This window comes from Schistocerca cancellata, chromosome 4 (assembly GCF_023864275.1).
Source record: "Schistocerca cancellata isolate TAMUIC-IGC-003103 chromosome 4, iqSchCanc2.1, whole genome shotgun sequence".
Taxonomy (NCBI): Eukaryota; Metazoa; Arthropoda; class Insecta; order Orthoptera; family Acrididae; genus Schistocerca; species Schistocerca cancellata.
Genome location: NC_064629.1, coordinates 30,914,655 through 30,938,189, shown reverse-complemented (window position 1 = coordinate 30,938,189; position 23,535 = coordinate 30,914,655). Strand labels below are relative to the sequence as shown.

Genomic DNA, 23,535 nt, shown 5'->3' with positions numbered 1-23,535 from the left:
CATGTACCTTGAATACTCTGTCTTTAAAAAATTCCTGAAGGAAACAGGGCAGGCTGCCACAGAAGCTCCACGTGTAGAGAGTACGGAGAATATCAGTCCTCCAACAGGTGTTGTAAGCTTTGACCAAATCGAAAAACACAGCCACAGTTTGGGATTTCTGCAGAAAACCATTCATGACATGGGTGGACAAAGTGACGAGATGGTCAACTGCAGAACGCCATGCTCGAAATCCACATTGCGCATTCGTTAGTGAATCACAAGACTCGAGCCGCCATACCAGCCGGGCATGAATCATACGTTCCATCACCTTGCAAACATAGCTAGTGAGAGAAATGGTGCTGTAGCTTGAAGGATGGTGTTTGTCCTTACCAGGCTTAGGTATGGGTATGACAGTGGCTTCACGCCAGTGTCTGGGAAAGATGCCCTCTGCCCAGATGTGGTTGTACATATTAAGCAAAAAGTGCTTGCCCGCAAGAGAAAGGTGCTGCAACATCTAAATGCGAACAGCGTCTGGCTCTGGGGTGGAGGATAGGGATGAAGTGAGAGCACAATAGAGCTCCCTCATAGTAAAGGCAGCATTGTAGCACTCACAGTCACCCAAGCCTCCTCCGCTAGTTTCTGAGGGACGAAGGCAAGGTGATAGTTGGATGAGGTCGAAATCTACACAAAATGGCAGCGCAAGGTGTTGGAAATAACAACTGGGTCCTGGATGACATTGTCTATTACTGTCCAGCTGGAAATTGGGGAACGGATCTTGGTTCCAGAGAGCTGTTGGAGGTTTGCCCACACAATAGAAGAGGGACTGGCACTGTTAAACAACTAGTGAATGAAATCCAGCTAGCTCTTTTGCTATCTCAAAGAACACAACGACACTGTGCATGCATCAGTTTATAATGAATGCAGTTTGCCATTGTAGGATGATGGTTAAAAACACGGAGAGCACGTCCCAGTGCCACAGTCCACCAAGGGACCAGGACACTGAGTGGTAAAGAGGATGTGTGAGGAATGGAACATTCTGCGGTGGTTAGGATAATGTTTGTAAGATATTCCACCTGGGCATCACAACTGGGGAAATGTTGTTCGTCGAAGGACATCAGGGAGGAGTAAAGCCTCCAGTCGGCCTTAGTAAGCTGCTATTTGGGTGTGTACGGAAGTGGGGTAGGAGTCAGCAAACGGACAGCCCACGGCAAGTGGTCGCTCATGTAGGTGTCAGAGAACGGACCACTTGAGATGATGGGCAAGCTGGGCAGTGCACAAGGATAGGTCCAAAAGGGAACAGGTGTGTGTGGAGTCTGAAAGAAGTATGGGTGCTCCTGTGTTAAGGCAGAAGAGGTTAAGTTGATTAAGGAGGTCAGCCAAGAGGGCACCTCTTGGAAATTTTCTGGAACCTCAAAGGGTATGTTGCGCATCAGTCACCGAGTAGCAGAAAGGGGTTGGGTAGCTGCCCAATAAGATGGACGGAGTCTGCCCTGGTGACATCATACAACGGAGGGACGTAAACAGCACAAATGGAAATGGTCAAGTGAGAAAGGAAAAGGTGAACTGCAACAGCTTGAAGGTGGGTAGCCAGGGAGATGGGTTGACTATGAATATCATCCTGTATGAGCAGCATGACTTCCCCATGAGATGGAATGCCAACCTCAGGGGGAAGTTGAAAACAAACCGGGACGAAATGTGAGAGCTCAAAGCAGCTGTGAGGACGCAATTTTGTTTCCTGAAGGGAGAGTACAAGTGGACGCTATGAGTCTAAGAGCAGCCATAAATCCTCTTTGTTGGGCCGAAGGCCATGAATGTTCCATTGGAGTCTAGATGAGGAAAAATGAAGGGGTGTCACCTCGGCAGCTGCTGAGTACCAGCTTTCAAAGACTTGCTGCTACAAGGCACAGACGCAGGAGAATCCTGCCCCATGAGGTCTGCAGAAGTGTCGGTATTATTCTGCTGTCGCCCTGAGGAGTCCAGGATGGAAAAGCGGTTGGTGGTGTCCACTGGCAACACGGAGGTTGGGCAGGTGAGGGTATCACGTGGCGACACTGTCGAAGAGGACCTTCGAGTTGGTGAAGGAAAAGACAGTTTGCCTTTGTCTGACTTCTAAGAGACTTTCCAGTTAGCAGAGAAAGACTTAGGTGTTGATCGGCTGGAGGGATGTAGGAAGTCTTCACGGCAATATTCCTTCTGTCCTTTCCGGCCTGCCAGTTGTGTAGCTGGTGACTTCATCCCGTGAGGCGAAGGTTTGGTGACGTGTTGCACAGCTGGAAGAGGAGATGGTGATGCTACCATGATGCTGGACGATTTCACAACCACTGTGACGTCGCATGTCTGCATGACCATGTCCTTTGTGGGGCAAGATGTAGTGATAACAGTACTGTGGGTGCCAGATGGTAGAACACAGCGTTTGCGACTAGCAAACAACATGCAAGCGACCAGGTAAGGCACTTTTTCCTTCACCCAGATTTCCTGGACAGCCTGCTCATTGAGACACATGGGACAATCGTGGGAGGAGATGGCATGGTCACCATTGCAGTTGATGCAATGGGGAGGAGGAGGAGGAGGAGGAGGAGGAGGAGAAGGAGGAGGCAATCGCCCTCATGAGCATCCCTACCACAGGTTATACATTTAGCTGGGTGTCGACAGGACTCTCCAGCATGGTTGTAACGATGACAGTGGTAGCAGTGCATCAGGTTCGAAATCTATAGTTTTATTTATTTACATGTCTAGTTCCGTAAGACCAAATTGAGGAGCAAATCTCCAAGGTCATGGAACGTGTCAGTAAATGAAATTACAACATAAAAGTAATAACAGACAAAATAAAATGTTTATGAACCGAAAAAAAAAAAAAAAATCAAGCCACAAGTTGAAGTATGTGCAATGAACAATATAACATAAGAATCAGCTTAACTTTTCAAGGAACTCCTCAAAAGAATAGAAGGAGTGACCCATGAGGAAACCAGTTTCGATTTGAAAGAGCATGGATTACTGCTAACATTTTTCAGTTCTTGTGGTAGCTCACTGAAAGTGGATGCAGCAGTATATTGTACACATTTCTGCACAAGACTAAATGCAGACTGGATTTCTGCCGAGTATTAACTGAGTGAAAGCTGCTAATTCTTGGGAATAAGGTGACACTGTTAACAAGAAATGACAGTAAAGAATATATAGAGAGAGGCCAAAGTTAAAATACCCAGACTAGTGAACAGGGTCAACAAGAGGTTCGCAAACTTACACCAATTATTGCCCAAACTGGCTGTTTGTGAGCCAAAAATATCCTTTTAGAATGGGAAGAGTTACTCCAAAATACAATACCATACAACATAAGTGAATGAAAATAAGCAAAGTAGACTAATTTTTGTGTCAAACAATCTCTTATGTCAGATACCATTCGAATAGTGCAGACTAATTTTTGTGTCAAACAATCTCTTACGTCAGATACCATTCGAATAGTGCAAATGGCAGCATTAAGTATTTGAACAAGATCGCGAATGTGGTGGGCTTTCCACGACAGTTTACTATCTATCTGAACACCTAGAAATCAAACTGTTCAGTTTCACTAATCATATGCCTAGTCTGTGAAATTAAAATGTCGGGTTTTGTTGAATTGTGTGTTACAAACTGTAAAAACTAAACTTACTGTGATTTAGCGTTAGTTTATTTTCTACAAGCCATGAACTTTATGTCAAGAGCTGCACTGTTAGAAACAGAGCCAATGTTGCACACAACATCCTTTACTACCAAGCTAGTGTCATCAGCAAACAGAAATATTTTAGAATTACCCATAAAACTAGAGGGCATATCATTTATATAAATAAGGAACAGGAGTGGCCCCAACAGTGATACCTGGGGCCCACTCAGACCCCACATCATAGCCATTCTCAATACTGTGAATAATGACCTTTTCTTGTCTGTTGTTGAAGGAGGAGGTGAAACACTTGTGAGCTACTCCCCATATCCCATTATGGTCCAAATTCTGGAGCAATAGTTTGTGATCAACACAATCAAACGCCTTAGTTAAATCAAAAAATATGCCTAGTGTTGAAACCTTTTGTTTAATCCATCCAGTAACTCACAGAGAAAAGAGAATATAGCATTTTCAGTTGTTAAACAGCTTATAAAGCCAAACTGTACATTTGATAGCAAATTATGTGATATAAAATGATCAATTATCCTTACATATACAGCCTTTTCAATAACTTTAGCAAACACTGACGGCATAGAAATAGGTCTAAAACTGTCTAAATTATCCCTTTCTCCCTTTCCATAAAGTAACTTCACTACTGGATACTTTAATCGTTCAGGAAACTGACCATTCTTAACAGAAAATTTACAAATATGGCTAAGCACAGGGCTACCATGTGCTTCACAGTACTTTAATATTCTACTAGGCACTCCATCATATCCATGAGAGTCCTCAGTCTTCAATGATTTAATTATTGATCCAATCTATTCCTTGTCAGTACCACAGAGGAGTATTTCACACACCAGTCTCCAAAAGGCATTTTCCAAGAGTTATGTAATTCCCTATAGTTTTTATTTAATTCACCAGCAATGCTCAGAAAATGATTGTTAAATACTGCACATATATCTGACTTATTAGTAACAGAAATCTTTTTACTACAAAACGACTTTATATAGTCGACTTTGTGCTGCTGACCAGGCACTTCCTTCACAACTGACCATATGGTTTTAATTTTATCCTGTGAATTAGCTATTTTATTTGCATACCACAAACTCTTTGGCTTCTTAGTAACATTTTTAAGCATCTTACAATACTGTTTGTAATAAGCTACTGTAGCTTGATTGTGACTACATTTAATATTTTGATATAATTACCATTTTTTTTCTACATGATATCCTTATTCCACTAGCCAGACATCCAGGCTGCCTTTTACTGCTATTACCCCATTTAAATTGTTCTAACAGAAAGCAACTCTCAAAGAGCATGAGAAATGTGTTAAGGAAAGCATTATATTTGTCTCTTAAAAGACATCGTAGTCACTGTTGACTGTATGAAATATTTATTATTACGAATGCAATTTCGGCCTTAGGACCATTTTCAAGTAACACTGCAAAAGTTGCCTTAAGTTTTAGGTAACTTTCGCAGTCTTACTCGAAAATGGCCCTAAGGCCGAAATTGTAATCGTTATAATAAATATTTCATACAGCCAATGGCGACTACAATGTCTTCTAAGAAATATTATATGACTGTGAATCACAACCATGAGAAGTTAATCATTATACACTCCTGGAAATGGAAAAAAGAACACATTGACACCGGTGTGTCAGACCCACCATACTTGCTCCGGACACTGCGAGAGGGCTGTACAAGCAATGATCACACGCACGGCACAGCGGACACACCAGGAACCGCGGTGTTGGCCGTCGAATGGCGCTAGCTGCGCAGCATTTGTGCACTGCCGCCATCAGTGTCAGCCAGTTTGCCGTGGCATACGGAGCTCCATCGCAGTCTTTAACACTGGTAGCATGCCGCGACAGCGTGGACGTGAACCGTATGTGCAGTTGACGGACTTTGAGCGAGGGCGTATAGTGGGCATGCGGGAGGCCGGGTGGACGTACCGCCGAATTGCTCAACACGTGGGGCGTGAGGTCTCCACAGTACATCGATGTTGTCGCCAGTGGTCGGCGGAAGGTGCACGTGCCCATCGACCTGGGACCGGACCGCAGCGACGCACGGATGCACGCCAAGACCGTAGGATCCTACGCAGTGCCGTAGGGGACCGCACCGCCACTTCCCAGCAAATTAGGGACACTGTTGCTCCTGGGGTATCGGCGAGGACCATTCGCAACTGTCTCCATGAAGCTGGGCTACGGTCCCGCACACCGTTAGGCCGTCTTCCGCTCACGCCCCAACATCGTGCAGCCCGCCTCCAGTGGTGTCGCTACAGGCGTGAATGGAGGGACGAATGGAGACGTGTCGTCTTCAGCGATGAGAGTCGCTTCTGCCTTGGTGCCAATGATGGTCGTATGCGTGTTTGGCACCGTGCAGGTGAGCGCCACAATCAGCACTGCATACGACCGAGGCACACAGGGGCAACACCCGGCATCATGGTGTGGGGAGCAATCTCCTACACTGGCCGTACACCACTGGTGATCGTCGAGGGGACACTGAATAGTGCACGGTACATCCAAACCGTCATGGAACCCATCGTTCTACCATTCCTAGACCGACAAGGGAACTTGCTGTTCCAACAGGACAATGCACGTCCGCATGTATCCCGTGCCACCCAACGTGCTCTAGAAGGTGTAAGTCAACTACCCTGGCCAGCAGGATCTCCGGATCTGTCTCCCATTGAGCATGTTTGGGACTGGATGAAGCGTCGTCTCACGCGGTCTGCACGTCCAGCACGAATGCTGGTCCAACTGAGGCGCCAGGTGGAAATGGCATGGCAAGCCGTTCCACAGGACTACATCCAGCATCTCTACGATCGTCTCCATGGGAGAATAGCAGCCTGCATTGCTGCGAAAGGTGGGTATACCCTGTACTAGTGCCGACATTGTGCATGCTCTGTTGCCTGTGTCTATGTGCCTGTGGTTCTGTCAGTATGATCATGTGATGTATCTGACCCCAGGAATATGTCAATAAAGTTTCCCCTTCCTGGGACAATGAATTCACGGTGTTCTTATTTCAATTTCCAGGAGTGTATTTGTCACCTATGTTGTCGGCACTATAAACATCCTGCCATTCCTGTTCCTTAATGAGGTTCAACAAACTCTCTGTTGCCATTTGATTAGCTTTCATACATAGTTTGCAATTATATGAGACATTTGTTTGAGTACAAAAGCCTTTTAGTCCCTTCTGAACTGACTATGCAAATGTAGACGAGATGTGGCTCAAATTCAAAGATATAGTAGCAACAGCAATTGAGAGATTCATACCTCATAAATTGGTAAGAGATGGAACTGATCCCCCATGGTACACAAAACAGGTCCGAACGCTGTTGCAGAGGCAACGGAAAAAGCATACGAAGTTCAGAAGAACGCGAAATCCCGAAGATTGGGTAAAATTTACAGACACGCGAAATTTGGCACGAACTTCAATCCAAGATGCCTTTAATAGGTTCCACAACGAAACATTGTCTCGAAATTTGGTAGAAAATCCGAAGAAATTCTGGTCGTAGGTAAAGTACACAAGCGGCAAGACGCAGTCAATACCTTCGCTGCACAGTGCTGATGGTACTATTACCGACGACTGTGCCACTAAAGCGGAGTTATTGAACGCAGTTTTCCAAAATTCCTTCACCAGGGAAGATGAATGGAATATTCCAGAATTTGAAACACGAACAGCTGCTAGCACGAGTTTCTTAGAAGTAGATACCTTAGGGGTTGTGAAGCAACTCAAATAGCTTGATACGGGCAAGTCTTCAGGTCCAGATTGTATACCGATTAGGTTCCTTTCAGATTACACTGATACAATAGCTTGCTCGCTCACCAATAGATCTGTACCTACAGATTGGAAAATTGTTCAGGTCGCACCAGTGTTTAAGAAGGGTAGTAGGAATCCATCGAACTACAGACCTATATCATTGACGCCGGTTTGCAGTAGGGTCTTGGAGCTTATACTGTATTCAAACATTATGAATCACCTCGAAGGGAATGATCTATTGATACATAATCAGCATGGTTTCAGAAAACATCGTTCTTGTTCAACGCAGCTAGCTCTTTATTCGCACGAAGTAATGGCCGCTATCGACAGGGGATCTCAAGTTGATTCCGTATTTCTAGATTTCCGGAAAGTTTTTGACACCGTTCCTCACAAGCGACTTCTAATCAAGCTGCAGGCCTATGGGGTATCGTCTCAGTTGTGCGACTGGATTCGTGATTTCCTGTCAGGAAGGTCGCAGTTCGTAGTAATAGACGGCAAATCATCGAGTAAAACTGAAGTGATATCAGGTGTTCCCCAGGGAAGCGTCCTGGGACCTCTGCTGTTCCTGATCTATATAAATGACCTGGGTGACAATCTGAGCAGTTCTCTTAGGTTGTTCACAGAAGATGCCGTAATTTACCGTCTAGTAAGGTCATCCGAAGACCAGTATCAGTTGCAAAACGATTTAGAAAAGATTGCTGTATGGTGTGGCAGGTGGCAGTTGATGCTAAATAACGAAAAGTGTGAGGTGATCCACATGAGTTCCAAAAGAAATCCGTTGGAATTCGATTACTCGATAAATAGTACAATTCTCAAGGCTGGCAATTCAACTAAGTACCTGGGTGTTAAAATTACGAACAACTTCAGTTGAAAAGACCACATAGATAATATTGTGGGGAAGGCGAGCCAAAGGTTGCGCTTCATTGGCAGGATACTTAGAAGATGCAACAAGTCCACTAAAGAGACAGCTTACACTACACTCATTCGTCCTCTGTTAGAATATTGCTGCGCGCTGTGGGATCCTTACCAGGTGGGATTGACAGAGGACATCGAAAGGGTGCAAAAAAGGGCAGCTCGTTTTGTATTATCACGTAATAGGGGAGAGAGTGTGGCAGATATGATACGCGAGTTGGGATGGAAGTCATTAAAGCAAAGACGTTTTTCGTCGCGGTGAGATCTATTTACAAAATTTCAGTCACCAACTTTCTCATCCGAATGCGAAAATATGTTGTTGAGCCCAACCTACATAGGTAGGAATGATCATCAAAATATAATAAGAGAAATCAGAGCTCGAGCAGAAAGGTTTAGGTGTTAATTTTTCCCGCGCGCTGTTCGGGAGTGGAATAGTAGAGAGATAGTATGATTGTGGTTCGATGAACCCTCTGCTAAGCACTTAAATGTGAATTGGAGAGTAATCATGTAGATGTAGCACTTGTGCATCGTAGTCTGTAGAGCCATTCACCCTTTTACTAACAGAATGCCCATTTCGTAATGAAGAATGAATAAAAATTTTGTCTGTGGCTGTGTTACTGTTCCCCTGCGCTCTAATTGGAAAAAATAGTGTCTACATCAGATCATATGAGTTTAGGAGATCTACCAACATCCTTTTTCTTGCACAATCATACACAAAATTAATACTGAAGTCACCACATAGAACTAATTTTTGGTACTTCCTATAAATTGAACGAAGAACCCTATCTAGCTTGAGCAGAAATGCTCTGACGTCAGAGTTAGGGGACCTATAAACAACAAGAATTATAAGTTTAGTTTCACTAAATTCAACTGCCCCTGCACAACATTCAAATATCTGTTCAGTGCAGTGCCATTATATGTCTATGGACTCAAATGGAATACTGTTTTTTACATTCATGGCCACTCCCCCACTCTGCAAGGAACTCCTTGAAAGACAGCCAGCTAATCTGCATCCTGGTAAAGGAAGCCCCTGAATTGTCAGATTACTTAAATGGAGCTCCGATGTACCAATAGTGTCAGAGTCTACATCTATAATTAGTTCACTAACTTTATCTCTAATACCTCTTATATTTTGATGAAATATGCTAATTCCTTCTCCACTTGGAATCCTGATGTCTCCTGAAGGCAATTCCTTAGTTAGAGGGACTTCCTTTAAGCAGGTATACCTATCAGCTGACTTCAATCTAAAAAAAGGTGCAGTTCTAACACCAACCACTACAGGAATTTTTCCATGAGTGATCCCACCACCACCCACTACACTGTCACTTATAAATTTTGCCAGCCTCCCCTTCCCATACCCACTGAGGTGCAGACCATGCCTATAGAAACCCGATCTACTGCAATCAACCCTCCCTCAGCCTCTCCTGTAAAGGGGGTATGTGCGAACCCTACCTGTCAACCTGCGACTGGGAATTATGCGTTACCCAGTCACCTGTTACTGTAATAACTTCATAACCCGCTTTGATCTCTGACAGAAGAACCACTCTATTGAATGTAAGAAAGAAAGTGCATGTGGGCACTAAGCATCCGTCTACTTTTTTCATCACCCAATGGTGGCAATGACACCCTGATCAGAGAAGTACATTTGGATTTCTGCCTCAGTCATACCATCGAGCAGCCAGGTAGAAATAACACCACAGGAAGAATTCAGCATTCGATGGGCCTCGACACGAACAGGATAGCCGTGGAGGAGCAAAGCTGCAAGCAGTTGTAGTGCTTGAAAATCAGAAGTAGTCTCCAAAAGCAAAGTGCCAGTGTGTAAATGAGAACAATATTTCACAGACCCAGCAACTGCATCAACATTTTTCTGAATAATAACTGGATTTACTATAGTGAAGGACTGAGAGTTCTTCAGTACATGAAATTACGAGGAACCTCGGAGCAGCTGGGAGGGTCTTTGAATCGTTAGCCACTGACTGTGAAGATGATTGGCTCATTGCGAGAAAATCCCCATGATTGCCAGCATCTCCAATGACACACTCCTTCCAATTGAGTGACACCTGACAGAGGAACCAATCGGGAATTTGGGAAGGTAGCAGCTTAGGCAATCACCCCTCCAAGGGCCTGGCCTGTACCAGCAGGCATGTGCAAATCTTACCTGCCAACCCAAGGCAGGGTATTACGCGTTATCCAGTCACCTGTTACATGTCACACACATGGGCCGGCCACCAGGAGTGTACAGGGAGGAAGAAAAAGAGGAACCTCAAACGTCGAAGCAGACAAAAGGATAGGAGAAGGTGAACGAAGAAAGAAAGAAGGAACATTGGAGAGTATTCTGATACTGTCGACTGAAAATGCCAAATACATTTCCAAAAATAGCCCAGACATGTTCCCCAAGGGATGGGAAAAAGAACAGCAAGATGATGGACATGCAGAATGGACATGAAAAGATGCTGCAAAGATTGGGGGCCCACGGTAGGCAAGCACAAACCCGCCAAACAGCAGCGAGCCCCTTGGGGGGATCATGATCATGTGTGTACATTGGTGTAATCATGCTTGGTGTAACAATCTGTAACACTGCAAAGACAGTTCTAATGGTTAAGGAAAATGAGGAGAACAACAAACTGTATTGTCTGTCTGCCCCCCCCCCCACCCCCCACCAGTTCCCAGAACTTCTGAAGATAAGATGTTGACACTGGATATAGTACCACAGACACAGTCCCTTTGACTGTTCAGAGATGTCACTAAACCCACCCAGAGATGTAAACAACCATGCATCAGAAGCACCTATTAGATGGAGGGGGTCCAAAACCGATCACTTCCAGCCTTTCCACCAGAAAGGAGATACGCGGTTCATGTTGTCTGTAGTTCAACCATGCCTAGACGGTCAATACCGCGGTTCAATCATGTCCACATTGTTACTTTGTGCCAAGAAGGGTCTCAACAAGGAAACTGTCCAGGTGTCTCGGAGTGAACCAAAGCGATGTTGTTCAGACATGGAGGAGATACAGAGAGACAGACACTGTCAATGACACACCTCGCTCAGGCCATACAAGGGCTACCACTGCAGTGGATGACAGCTACCTACAGATTATGGCTCAGAGGAACCCTGACAGCAACGCCACCATGTTGAATAATGCTTTTTGTGCAGCCACAGGACGTCGTGTTACGACTCAAACTGTGCGCAACAGGCTGCATGATGAGCAACTTCACTCCCGACATCCATGGCGAGGTCCATCTTTGCAACCACAACACCATGCAGCACAGTACAGATGGGCCCAACAACATGCCAAATCGACCACTCAGGATTGGCATCACGTTCTCTTCACCAATGAGTGTCACATATGCCTTGAACCAGACAATCGTCGGAGACATGTTTGGAAGCAACCGGGTCAGGCTGAACGCCTTAGACACACTATCCAGCAAGTTCAGCAAGGTGGAGGTTCCCTGGTGTGGCATTATGTGAGGCTGACGTACGCCGCTGATGGTCATGGAAGGTGTGTGATGATGATGTTTGGTTTGTGGGGCGCTCAACTGCGTGGTTATCAGCGCCCGTACAATTATCCAATCTTTGCTCAGCCCAATTTCGCCACTTTCCTGGATGATGATGAAATGATGAGGACAACACAAACACCCAGTCATCTCGAGGCAGGTGAAAATCCCTGACCCCGCCGGGAATCGAACCCGGGACCCCGTGCTCGGGAAGCGAGAACGCTACCGCGAGACCACGAGCGGCGGACGGTCATGGAAGGTGTCATAATGGCTGTACAATACGTGAATGCCATCCTCCGACCGATAGTGCAACCATATAGGCAGCATAAAGGCGAGGCACTCAACTTCATGGATGACAATTCGTGCCACCATTGTGAACATCTTGTGAATTACTTTCTTAAGGATAACAACATCGCTCAAATAGAGTGGCCAGCATGTTCTCCAGACTTGAACCCTATTGACCATGTGTGGGATAAGATGAGATTTTCACTCTGCAGTGGAGTGCGCGCTGATATGAAACTTCCTGATTAAAACTACACTCCTGGAAATGGAAAAAAGAACACATTGACACCGGTGTGTCAGACCCACCATACTTGCTCCGGACACTGCGAGAGGGCGGTACAAGCAATGATCACACGCACGGCACAGCGGACACACCAGGAACCGCGGTGTTGGCCGTCGAATGGCGCTAGCTGCGCAGCATTTGTGCACCGCCGCCGTCAGTGTCAGCCAGTTTGCCGTGGCATACGGAGCTCCATCGCAGTCTTTAACACTGGTAGCATGCCGTGACAGTGTGGACGTGAACCGTATGTGCAGTTGACGGACTTTGAGCGAGGGCGTATAGTGGGCATGCGGGAGGCCGGGTGGACGTACCGCCGAATTGCTCAACACGTGGGGCGTGAGGTCTCCACAGTACATCGATGTTGTCGCCAGTGGTCGGCGGAAGGTGCACGTGCCCGTCGACCTGGGACCGAACCGCAGCGACGCACGGATGCACGCCAAGACCATAGGATCCTACGCAGTGCCGTAGGGGACCGCACCGCCACTTCCCAGCAAATTAGGGACACTGTTGCTCCTGGGGTATCGGCGAGGACCATTCGCAACCGTCTCCATGAAGCTGGGCTACGGTCCCGCACACTGTTAGGCCGTCTTCCGCTCACGCCCCAACATCGTGCAGCCCGCCTCCAGTGGTGTCGCGACAGGCGTGAATGGAGGGACGAATGGAGACGTGTCGTCTTCAGCGATGAGAGTCGCTTCTGCCTTGGTGCCAATGATGGTCGTATGCGTGTATGGCGCCGTGCAGGTGAGCGCCACAATCAGGACTGCATACGACCGAGGCACACAGGGCCAATACCCGGCATCATGGTGTGGGGAGCGATCTCCTACACTGGCCGTACACCACTGGTGATCGTCGAGGGGACACTGAATAGTGCACGGTACATCCAAACCGTCATCGAACCCATCGTTCTACCATTCCTAGACCGGCAAGGGAACTTGCTGTTCCAACAGGACAATGCACGTCCGCATGTATCCCGTGCCACCCAACGTGCTCTAGAAGGTGTAAGTCAACTACCCTGGCCAGCAAGATCTCCGGATCTGTCCCCCATTGAGCATGTTTGGGACTGGATGAAGCGTCGTCTCACGTGGTCTGCACGTCCAGCACGAACGCTGGTCCAACTGAGGCGCCAGGTGGAAATGGCATGGCAAGCCGTTCCACAGGACTACATCCAGCATCTCTACGATCGTCTCCATGGGAGAATAGCAGCCTGCATTGCTGCGAAAAGTGGATATACACTGTACTAGTGCCGACATTGTGCATGCTCTGTTGCCTGTGTCTATGTGCCTGTGGTTCTGTCAGTGTGATCATGTGATGTATCTGACCCCAGGAATGTGTCAATAAAGTTTCCCCTTCCTGGGACAATGAATTCACGGTGTTCTTATTTCAATTTCCAGGAGTGTATGTGCCAGACCGAGAGTCGAACTCTGGACCTTTGCCTTTCGCGGACAAGTGAGCTACCCAAGCACGACTCACGACCCGTCCTCACAGCTTCAATTCTTTCAGTACCTCTTCTCCTACCTTCCAAACTTCACAGAAGCTCTTCTGCGAGCCTTGCAGAACTAGCACTCCTGGAAGAAAGAATAGCCTTTCTTTCAGGATACCCCAGTTCAAGTCTCGGTCCGGCACACAGTTTTAATCTGTCAGGAAGTTTCATGCATGGGATAGATTGGAAAGAGCTGTTTAAGGACGTCGTGACCCACCAACCTCTCTGAGGGATTTACGTCGAATCGCCATTGAGGAGTGGGACAATCTGGACAAACAGAGCCTTGATGAACTTGTGGATAGTATGCCACAACGAATACAGGCATGCAACAATGCAAGAGGACATGCTACTGGGTATTAGAGGTACTGGTATATACAGCAATCTGGATCACCACCTCTGAAGGTCTCGCTGTATGGTGGTACGAAATGCAATGTGTGATTTTCATGAGCAATAAAAAGAGCGGAAATTATGTTTATGTTGATCTGTATTCCAATTTTCTGTACAGGTTCCGGAACTCTCAGAACTGAGGTGATGCAAAACTTTTTTTTTATGTGTGTATGTCACACCTGCACAGAAGCTGAGGGACACCACTTCCACCAAATGTTGTCAATTTAGTACCCTGTGCAAGTTATGCAAACATATAAAATTAGTACAAAAGTACATGTACTTCAATTTTTATCATTATAAGCTGGCCAACAGCGAATTTGACTTTTTACATCCATTTTCACTTAAGGCTTACGACTCCTACGAGATTTCTCTATTTCAAAGTAATACATTTGTTCCTCTACAACACTTCTGAAAATTTTTATCACTGTCATGGACACCCACCATATTTCTATCAGTTTTAAACATTTTATCCCAGTTCAGTGTTTATATTTCTTTGTGGATTACTACACACAAATATTAAGTTGTTCAGTGTATACGTTCATAATGGAAATACATGTAGCATACACCAAAACACCTGCTATACAAAATATCAGACACAGAGCTTAAAGAAAAGAATGTAAATAATAAATGTTTCAACTTACCAACAGCGACAACACTTGCAAGAATGTTCATGAATGGAAAAAACTCTAACTCAAAAACTAGTGTGTACACAAAGTATGAGATTCCCAGTGAAAATAATATTGCCACAACTGTCATAAATGTGACAAACAATGAGTGAGTGTATGCCCACATGCAGAGGAGCACAAATAATGCACCTGCTCCTACTAAGTATGTGTCTTGAACGAGATACATGTCAAACAATGTATTCTTCAAACCTGCAAAAAAAGGAAACAACTGATAAAGCATGAAAAAACACCATAAGTGATAGAGAGGAGGGGGAGACAGATTTTAACTGTATGGTTTGTATTGTGAATGGAATAATGGCCATGAAATCTAGGGTATTTACATAGCACGGTTTAATATCAACTCAAATTTCACATTAAGCATTGTCCTCAAGTTTTGTGTTTTTTAATCAAAAAGATAATGTTGCATATAATATTTTTACATTCATAGTGATGATGTTCCACTGACAGAATGCTCAACAAAAGAAATAGAAAGCATAACTTCTGACACTTCAGTATCAGCTGTTCGGCTCTCTTTCCATCTGATTAGTGATTTTCTAGTATATATTACTAGCTTAATCTTACCTTTAAAAAAATAAAAATATTTCACAGGTCTTCATTTGCCTAAGGACGTCCATCTTGGGGGGAAAAGAAAGAAAGAAAAAGGAAACAAGATAAACAGAAACAGATATTTTGGTGAAAACTATTGATAATGAGTGGCAGGGTATGTGAGAATGTAGTAAAGTAATAAGATAGTTTATTTATTCTGCACTAGGAAGCCAAGAGCAGAAAGGAAGGTCATGTGGTATAATCAGAAAAAATGCTTATGACCAGAAAGACTATATCTGTGGCAGAGTAAAAAAAGTATCCTTTTCAGGTGACTGAGTGATGGTTTAATGGGTAGGTCTACGAAAGAATATCAAACAAGAGTTGAAAACACAGTAGATAGTAGATGGGAAAAACATGAACAGCTTTGTTATGTCTAAATAAGAACAATGAAGCAATATACACAATCAAGACAGCATTTTTATACGCAAAAACAAGAAGCAACAGTACTCAAGGCACAGCCCAAAGATCATCATCATCACCACCATCATCTCACAGTGCATTAGCATCAGTTGCCCCCTGACATCCAATGTCGTACAAACACCTCCTCCAGACTTTTCCATTAATTAACAACTTCAGCTATATGGATCCACATTACCTCTGTAAGTTTTCTAATTTCATTCATTCATCTTCCATTAGGTTATCATCTCAAACTTTTCTTACTTCTTACAATCCAGAACAGAAGTTCCTAGGTCTGTCAATCATATATTCGCCTTGTTACATGTCGCACCAACCTACATTTAATTTTCATTGAGGTCATATTAACACCATACATGCCAGTCTGTTGCCCTGTGTCATTAGTTTGTCTTCTGAATGTATGTGTAATTCCCAACATGCATCTTTCCACTGCTCACTGAAGCTAGGTACAGTTTTTCACTCATATTAAATGTGCATGTCTACCTGCTATAAGTGAAAACTAAAAGCACACTTTGAGTGTAAGTTTTCCTTTTCACACATACTGGGACCTGACCTGTAGTTTTGAAAACTCTGTTTGGTTGTCAAAAACACTCTTTTGTTTTTCTTTTTTCCCCATCCAACCATTGCCTTCATTGCCCATCATTATCGATGTGTTGATTGTATATTATTTTAGTACTATTACAATTGATTTTGAAGCCTACATTTAAAATTCCTCTATTACGTTCATCCATTCAGTCCTGAAGTTTCTCTGCATTAGAGGCAAGCACTATATCACCATCAGAAAAATGAAGGTGTCTCAGATGTCAACCAAAAAATGTATTTCTTCTTTGTTTTCCCACTCCAAGAATTTAAAAACCTCCCTCTATGACTGTTTAGAATTATTTTTGGATTCATCTTGCCTGAAACACTTTCATTTTTGAATTTTTCACTATGCTGATGAAGCCTACTGGAAGTCATAGCACTGGTGAGTATGTTTCTCAGTACACTAACATATGATCAATCAATGCCTTGTTTCTCAATAGATTTGACAGAGACCTTTATGTATTCTACAGTGTGTGATTTGGCTACCTCAGCAGCAAACCACACCAATGTTGATTTTTTTAATCTGTTAATGGCCACCATTAGCAACTTCACCTGTACTTTTCTGTCAGAAGATTTAATTTTAAGTTGGAACCATTGATTACGAGGTGTGTTCAAAAAGTAAGGTGACTTTATATTTTTATGAAAAAAAAATATCTATTCATCAATATTCATGTTGTCCATTTCAAACTAATCCCCTTCACATACAATACACTTGGGCCAACATTTCTTCCAATCCTAAAGCACTTCGCATAAGCACTTTTTGATACAGCCTCGAGTATTTCCAGCGATGCAGTTTCTATTTCCTCAATCATTGAAAATCTTCATACTTTCATAGGTCTCTTCAGTTTTGAGAATAGGAAAAAGTCGCAAGGGGTCAGATCTGGCGAATATGGTGGCTGAGGCATGATTTTCATGTTGTTTTTGGCCAAAAAATCTCTCACAAGCAACGATGAATGAGCAGGTGCATTGTCATGATGCAAAAGCCATGAATTGTTTTTCCACAATTCTGGACGATTTTTGCATATTTCTTCTTGCAAATGGCGCATAATGCCATTATTGACCGTATGATCTTGAGGCAAAAATTCATGACACACTACGCATGCCACAGTAATTCAAAAAAACAGTGAGCAAAACTTTGACATTTGATCAAACTTGGCATACTTTTTTGGTCTTGGCTCTCCAGGATGCTTCCATGGGATGACTGGGCTTTGGTTTCGACGTCATAACCGTAAACCCACCAGTTATGACCCTTTTGAGCAAATCAGGATCATCACTGACATCGTTCTAGAGCTCCTGAGTAATGCTCATGTGATGGTTGTTCTGATCAAAATTGAGAAGTTTTGGAACAAACTTCGCTGACACACATTTCATGCTCAAAACATCCGAAAAAAATTGCCTGACACGAGCTGACCAATACGCCAAATCCTCAACAACTTCTCCTATGGTAATTCCACGATTTTCCAAAACAATTTTCTTCACAACTTCGACGTTATCATCTGTTGTTGATGTGCTGGGGCATACAGAGTAAGGTTCATCACTGGCATCTTCTTGGCAATCTTTGAACAGCTTGTACCACTTGTAAACATTTTCTTTTACTTAGAGCAGACTCACCGCATGCCATTGTCAACATTTCAAGTGTTTTAGAGCACTTGATTCCATTTTTCACACAAAATTTGATGCAAATTCCTTGCTCCATTTTTTTATAATAATCAAAATTCGTCAAGCACACTAAAACACATCTAACCTTTGTATCTGTCAAAAAAGAGTGTGTGTGTGTGTGTGTGTGTGTGAGTGTGTGTGTGAGAGAGAGAGAGAGAGAGAGAGAGAGAGAGAGAGAGAGAGAGAGAGAGGGATTGATAATTGAATGTACGCTGCCCGCACAATTTGAGAAGTCCCCTTACTGTCTGAACACCCCTTGTATGTCACATGCAGAGCCACATATTGGTATGGTTCCTATCTATCGATTCTATCAGTTGGCAAACTACAGTAGCAAATAGAAGGACAAATTGGTTTGCGTAATTGTAAATAAAAAGGTGGGGGGAACGCACTTTCTTGAATAGTAAGACACCAGAGGTTACAGGTGTCACAGCAGCATCTTTTTTTAGGATATGGAAAACATAAATCAAGTATAATTCTACAATAATGCATTGCTGGAAAACGCCTTGTTTCTGGTGATTGCTGAAAATTCTTGACTATGTTTCCATTGAATTATACACTGTAAAATTTCAGCACTCATTAAATAATCAGAATATTTGAGGAGCCAGTAAAATTATTAAACTATTTATTTGAAGTGACAAATTAGTCATCAAGTCAAGTTCACATAATTTGTCTCTGTGACCACTGATACAGTGTTACACATTTTAGGTATGCATTTTACTTTTGCTGACCAAACCATATACAGGGAAAGGAGAAGCTGCCACATTCATCAGAACTTGCCATACATTGAAGAACACTGATGACAGTAAATTGTAATAAGAGCAGCATTTATAATAGTAAATGTATATTGAGCACCTTCAGGAAATTTCAACATTTTCGTAAGTAACCTTAATGTCTCATTGACATAATAGTAAAAAATAAAGAAATAAAGGTTGCCAGTGATATTAATATAGAATTTCTTAAAGATTCTATTGATAAATATTTACCGAAGTCAGTAACTATACAATACAATAAAACTCAATACAATTCCTACTGTTAACTCCAACTAGAGTAGCTAGCTGCTCTGAAACAGCCTCTGATAATATTTTATACACACTTCTAACAAACAAAATCATATTACAAAACCAATAATCAATCCTCCCTCAAAGCACAAAATGTAGTTTCTTATGTGCTGAACTAATCAATGACATATTTTATCCAAATTCAAGAAGGTAGTTAATGGACAAAAAACTGAGTACTTGAAAAAACTGCTTAAAGACAAAATGCAATTTATTAGTAATGTTGTTCTCTTATTCAAAAATTATTTTATCCCGATAACTGAAATTAGCCCCCCCTGCCCTCACTCCCTATACCAAAACAAAAAGACTACATAAGGTATAACAGTATCTTGTACAACAGAAAGGAAAACCATGATAACGGCCTCATATTGGCGGAAGAGAGGCTGCAAGTTACTTCAGGTATACCACTATCATGCTGTACAACGGCAAATATAGTGTTGTTCTCATCAAATTCTACAAACGACCTCTATCATTTCTGGTATAGTATGCTAAAGTTTATGTCCTACTTTCGCATTAAAATGTTCCATTATCATCTTGTAGTGGGGTCTTCTCTTATTTATCAGTGTACTGTAGGTTCTCATTTGAATGTTTGCACAGACTGTTTTCCATGGATTACATTCTGCATATTTTTAAAACAAGTCTGTCAAGTTCAGGGACGGACGTAGTGTGCAGAGCTGTTGCCCTGCCGTGACCTCGACCCGGTGACCTCTGCTAGCAGTTACATATGGTACAGCCCCATCGTCCTGGTGGGGCTGCAAGACTCTGAATAATTCGATTACAAAAATGACCTGTATTTACTGTCAGCAGCAGCATGCTTATTGTGCATATGCATCACTGCCAGTTACGTAGACTAAAACAATACTGCCACTGTCATTGTGGAAATCTGCCTTGCCCCTCGCTGCACCAGTTGGTGTCAAAGCAACAGGGCTGCAAATGCAAATATGCATGTCTCATTAGTTCATAGCAGGCTGCAGTATGATGATGATTGTTGCTGTGGGGGTTCAAGCTGAGGGCCGGGTTAACTGTTCTAGCTGGATGACATCAAGGATAGTTAACCAAACCAACTGCAATAAAGGGTGATTACCAAACTGGAGGAAGGCCACATTCAGAAAGGTGATCATGTAGGTAAATACATATGAGGCAACCAGCCATGTGTATTCTGCTAACAACTCCTGACAGGAGGAGATATTTTGCTGAGGGAATGCCTGTATGTATATAATGGACACAGGTCAATGGTGGACCACACACTACAGGAAAAATATCCAATTTACCTTGTACAATGATAACAGACTTTTTTTTAGAAAAAGAAAGAAGCCGAAATTCATTTTCATTCAGGGAACATCCATAAATAGGATTCTTCCAGACAAGACTGTGTGCATGAGGCTGGTATCTCTTAAAATTACTGAGCTTTCCTATAAAGAAGATATCCTTTACACTTATGTAATGTGATTGGTGACTTCTGCATCCTGCAAAATGACAATACCTGATCACCAAACACTTGTCTAGTAAAATAATATATTAAATAGCAAAGATACAACACATGGAATGCTATATATCTATCTTCTTACCTGAATCCCACATACCAAGTTTCAGATTCTCTTAGGGGCAAGCTACTGTTCATATTCCTCTCCCTCAGACCCTCGTCACAAAAAGTGATAAAGTAAGAAAGCATTCAGATAAAGTTTTATCTAAAATCATCCTCTAAGCTTAGTAGAACGGATGCTTAATCATCACGGCATAGTACGCCAAAGAACCAATAAACGTCACTTTCAGTTTTTTTAACTTAATGACAGATATATTTTCAGAAGTTTATGTCAGTGACAAAATTAAGCAGTGCAATCTTATCTTTACAAATACAAACCAAAGGTGAATTTACCTGGCTTGGATATATGGATTTACTGGTTTTCCTTGGTATATTAGAACCTTAGTGACAATGTTTTACTTCTTTTGATAGGTTTCATTTATATTCTGTTTTAAGAAAAATGAATTTACTGCTTCTGCTTTGTGATTTTGGTGCCTACTCATTACATTTTGATTTTGTTTTGTTTATGAATAAAAACGCCTAGAAAAGACCGAGTCTTTCTGAATACCCAGAATGGCTAAAAGACTGAGGACTATGCGGTCTAGAGAATCCAATGAAGATCTTGATGTGAGACTTGCTGCAGCTCAAGAGCATCAGGCTTTAACTAGTTCTTTGGAAAATCCTTCCAAAAGCAAGGCTTTCTCTGATCGGGTGTGTCATGCATTATCTTGCTCTTCAGAATGCTTCACTACAGAGGCTCAAAGTTACTTCTTACTTACATTATAGAAGCAGAAAAGTGTTGCAGGCAAGTGAGTTTTTATACCCTGAAACCCGCTATTGCTAACAATTTACAATTTCACTTTAAATGTGTACAGTTCCTTATGAGCTTATGTTATGCCATGACCATAAAAAAAGCAATGCTGTCTACTACAGACATGGACCTTAGTGTCAGTTGCTTTCTGCACAACCAGCTCTATGTGGCTCTCTCCCAGGTTATTGAAGCAAACAACCCAATCATATTACTTGAAACATTGTATACAAAGGAGCTTTGTAAGCCAAAAATTAATTCCAAGAGTACAAAGTCTCAGGAACAGCTATAAATAAATAGCCAGACAATGTCAGGTTTCTCTGCTAGTTAGGGATTTAAGTCTGTCGTGGCTGTGAAAACAATGGCTTTGCCATATAACTGTACAGCTACCTCAACTCCAGACAACAATGAAGTTTCAGCACAATCCTAGTTGGGCTTGGTGGTCTATGGGTAAAGCAGGTGCTGAAGGTCGCAGAGTCAAATGCCGGTTGGATCACTGATTTTTTTCACTGTCATTTAATGTAGCATTCACCTCTTAATGACGTGGAGGGCATGTGCCACAAGCAGATTGTGGTTCGGCTTTACATTTCAACTGTCGGTGACATTCTCAAGATTAGAAATGAAGCTGGGTTTGGTGGTCTAGTGATAAAGTGTGTGCTTGATAATGATAATATTGTGGGATTGAATCCCAGCTGGATCACCAATTTTATCTTTCTCTTTTAACCTAGCATTTACCTCTCAATGGCCTGGAGACTTGTCACAAACAAAACATATTTCAGATTCCACATTAAACTGAAAGACATCTTTTCTGCAGTCGGATAACTGGCTACGGAGATGCAATTCGTCGAAGTGACATCCAATTGAAACATTTTCACCAGGACATTTGAACCACACAGAAGAATCTACACACACGTTCTCCATCTCTACATGTTATAAATTAAAGTCCCTCTCCACTACCTATTTCTACCTATATAAGAAGGCTAGGCTAATCCAAGGAACTACTGTAGGGCTTTTGATAAGATTTTCAATAATAAGATACATTGTTTCACATGGAAGATTCATGTATATCATTTATAAATATTTGGTGCAAATTGGCTGAACTATGAATATTTACAGTCCCCCGCTACATTTTCTGTGTGTATGTAAAGCCTACTCTCATGAAATACTGTATGAATTTTGTTACTCGCAGCATGCTGGCAAGAAGACTGTCCCCTCAAGAAATGAACAGCCATAGAGCCTCTGATGCAAGGCTCACATTGATAGCGGGTTACGGTCAGACAGTCTGCTCACCTCTTTAGGTGTTGCATCACGCTAGCCAGCAGCATACACTGCTTACTTTGTTTAATTTATATGAAAGTGATGATATTCAGTTACCTAACATTGTTCTTTGATTTTTAATCATAACTCTACAGAGTGCCCCTTAAACAAAATTACCAATACACTATACAAATCTCGTCTGGCCGTAGATACTTAGTGCTACCCGTGCGAAGCCTGGGCAGGATACTAGTGCTACACAGATCTTGCACAATACTGAAGTACTTTTCAAACATGTTCAAAGAGCAAGCATAAATTGTTTGCCAAGAATTGTGTTCTCATTTTTCTAGGGCGGAATTAATTGTGCAAGACACACAACATTTTGAGTTATATTTTTGGGTGGTTTCCTTCTTTTAAGGAAACCTATAACAGGGTGTATACGTGGACAAGGAAAAAAAATTCCCAGATCTCCCGGTTAAAAATACACTTTCTCCCAGGTGGGAAACACTTTCTCCCAGGTGAAAACACACTTTTTTCGTGTTAAGTGACAGTATACATTCCCTTGGAACTGTAAAATTTATCAATCATTTGAATGGTAATGGTTTTATACAGCGACTGAGAATTTCCCGGCACTTTAGAAAACGAAACTCATGGGGAAAAACCACGTTTTGGAAAATTCTTTGATGTGCAGCAACATATACGCTGCATATTTTTGTATTACGAAAGTATAAATTCAAATCGCACCAAAAACTGCATGTTACT

The 23,535-nt window shown here is 42.7% G+C and overlaps 1 protein-coding gene across 1 annotated transcript in view; it reads right to left on the bottom strand.

Annotated features, from left to right (window-relative positions):
* LOC126183471 (protein dispatched) overlaps positions 1-23,535 on the bottom strand; it is a 188,944-nt gene that overhangs the window by 17,884 nt on the left and 147,525 nt on the right. The window contains exon 9 of the mRNA XM_049925483.1: positions 14,850-15,083. Within this exon, the coding sequence (XP_049781440.1) occupies positions 14,850-15,083 (234 nt within the window). The remainder of the gene's footprint in view (positions 1-14,849; positions 15,084-23,535) is intronic.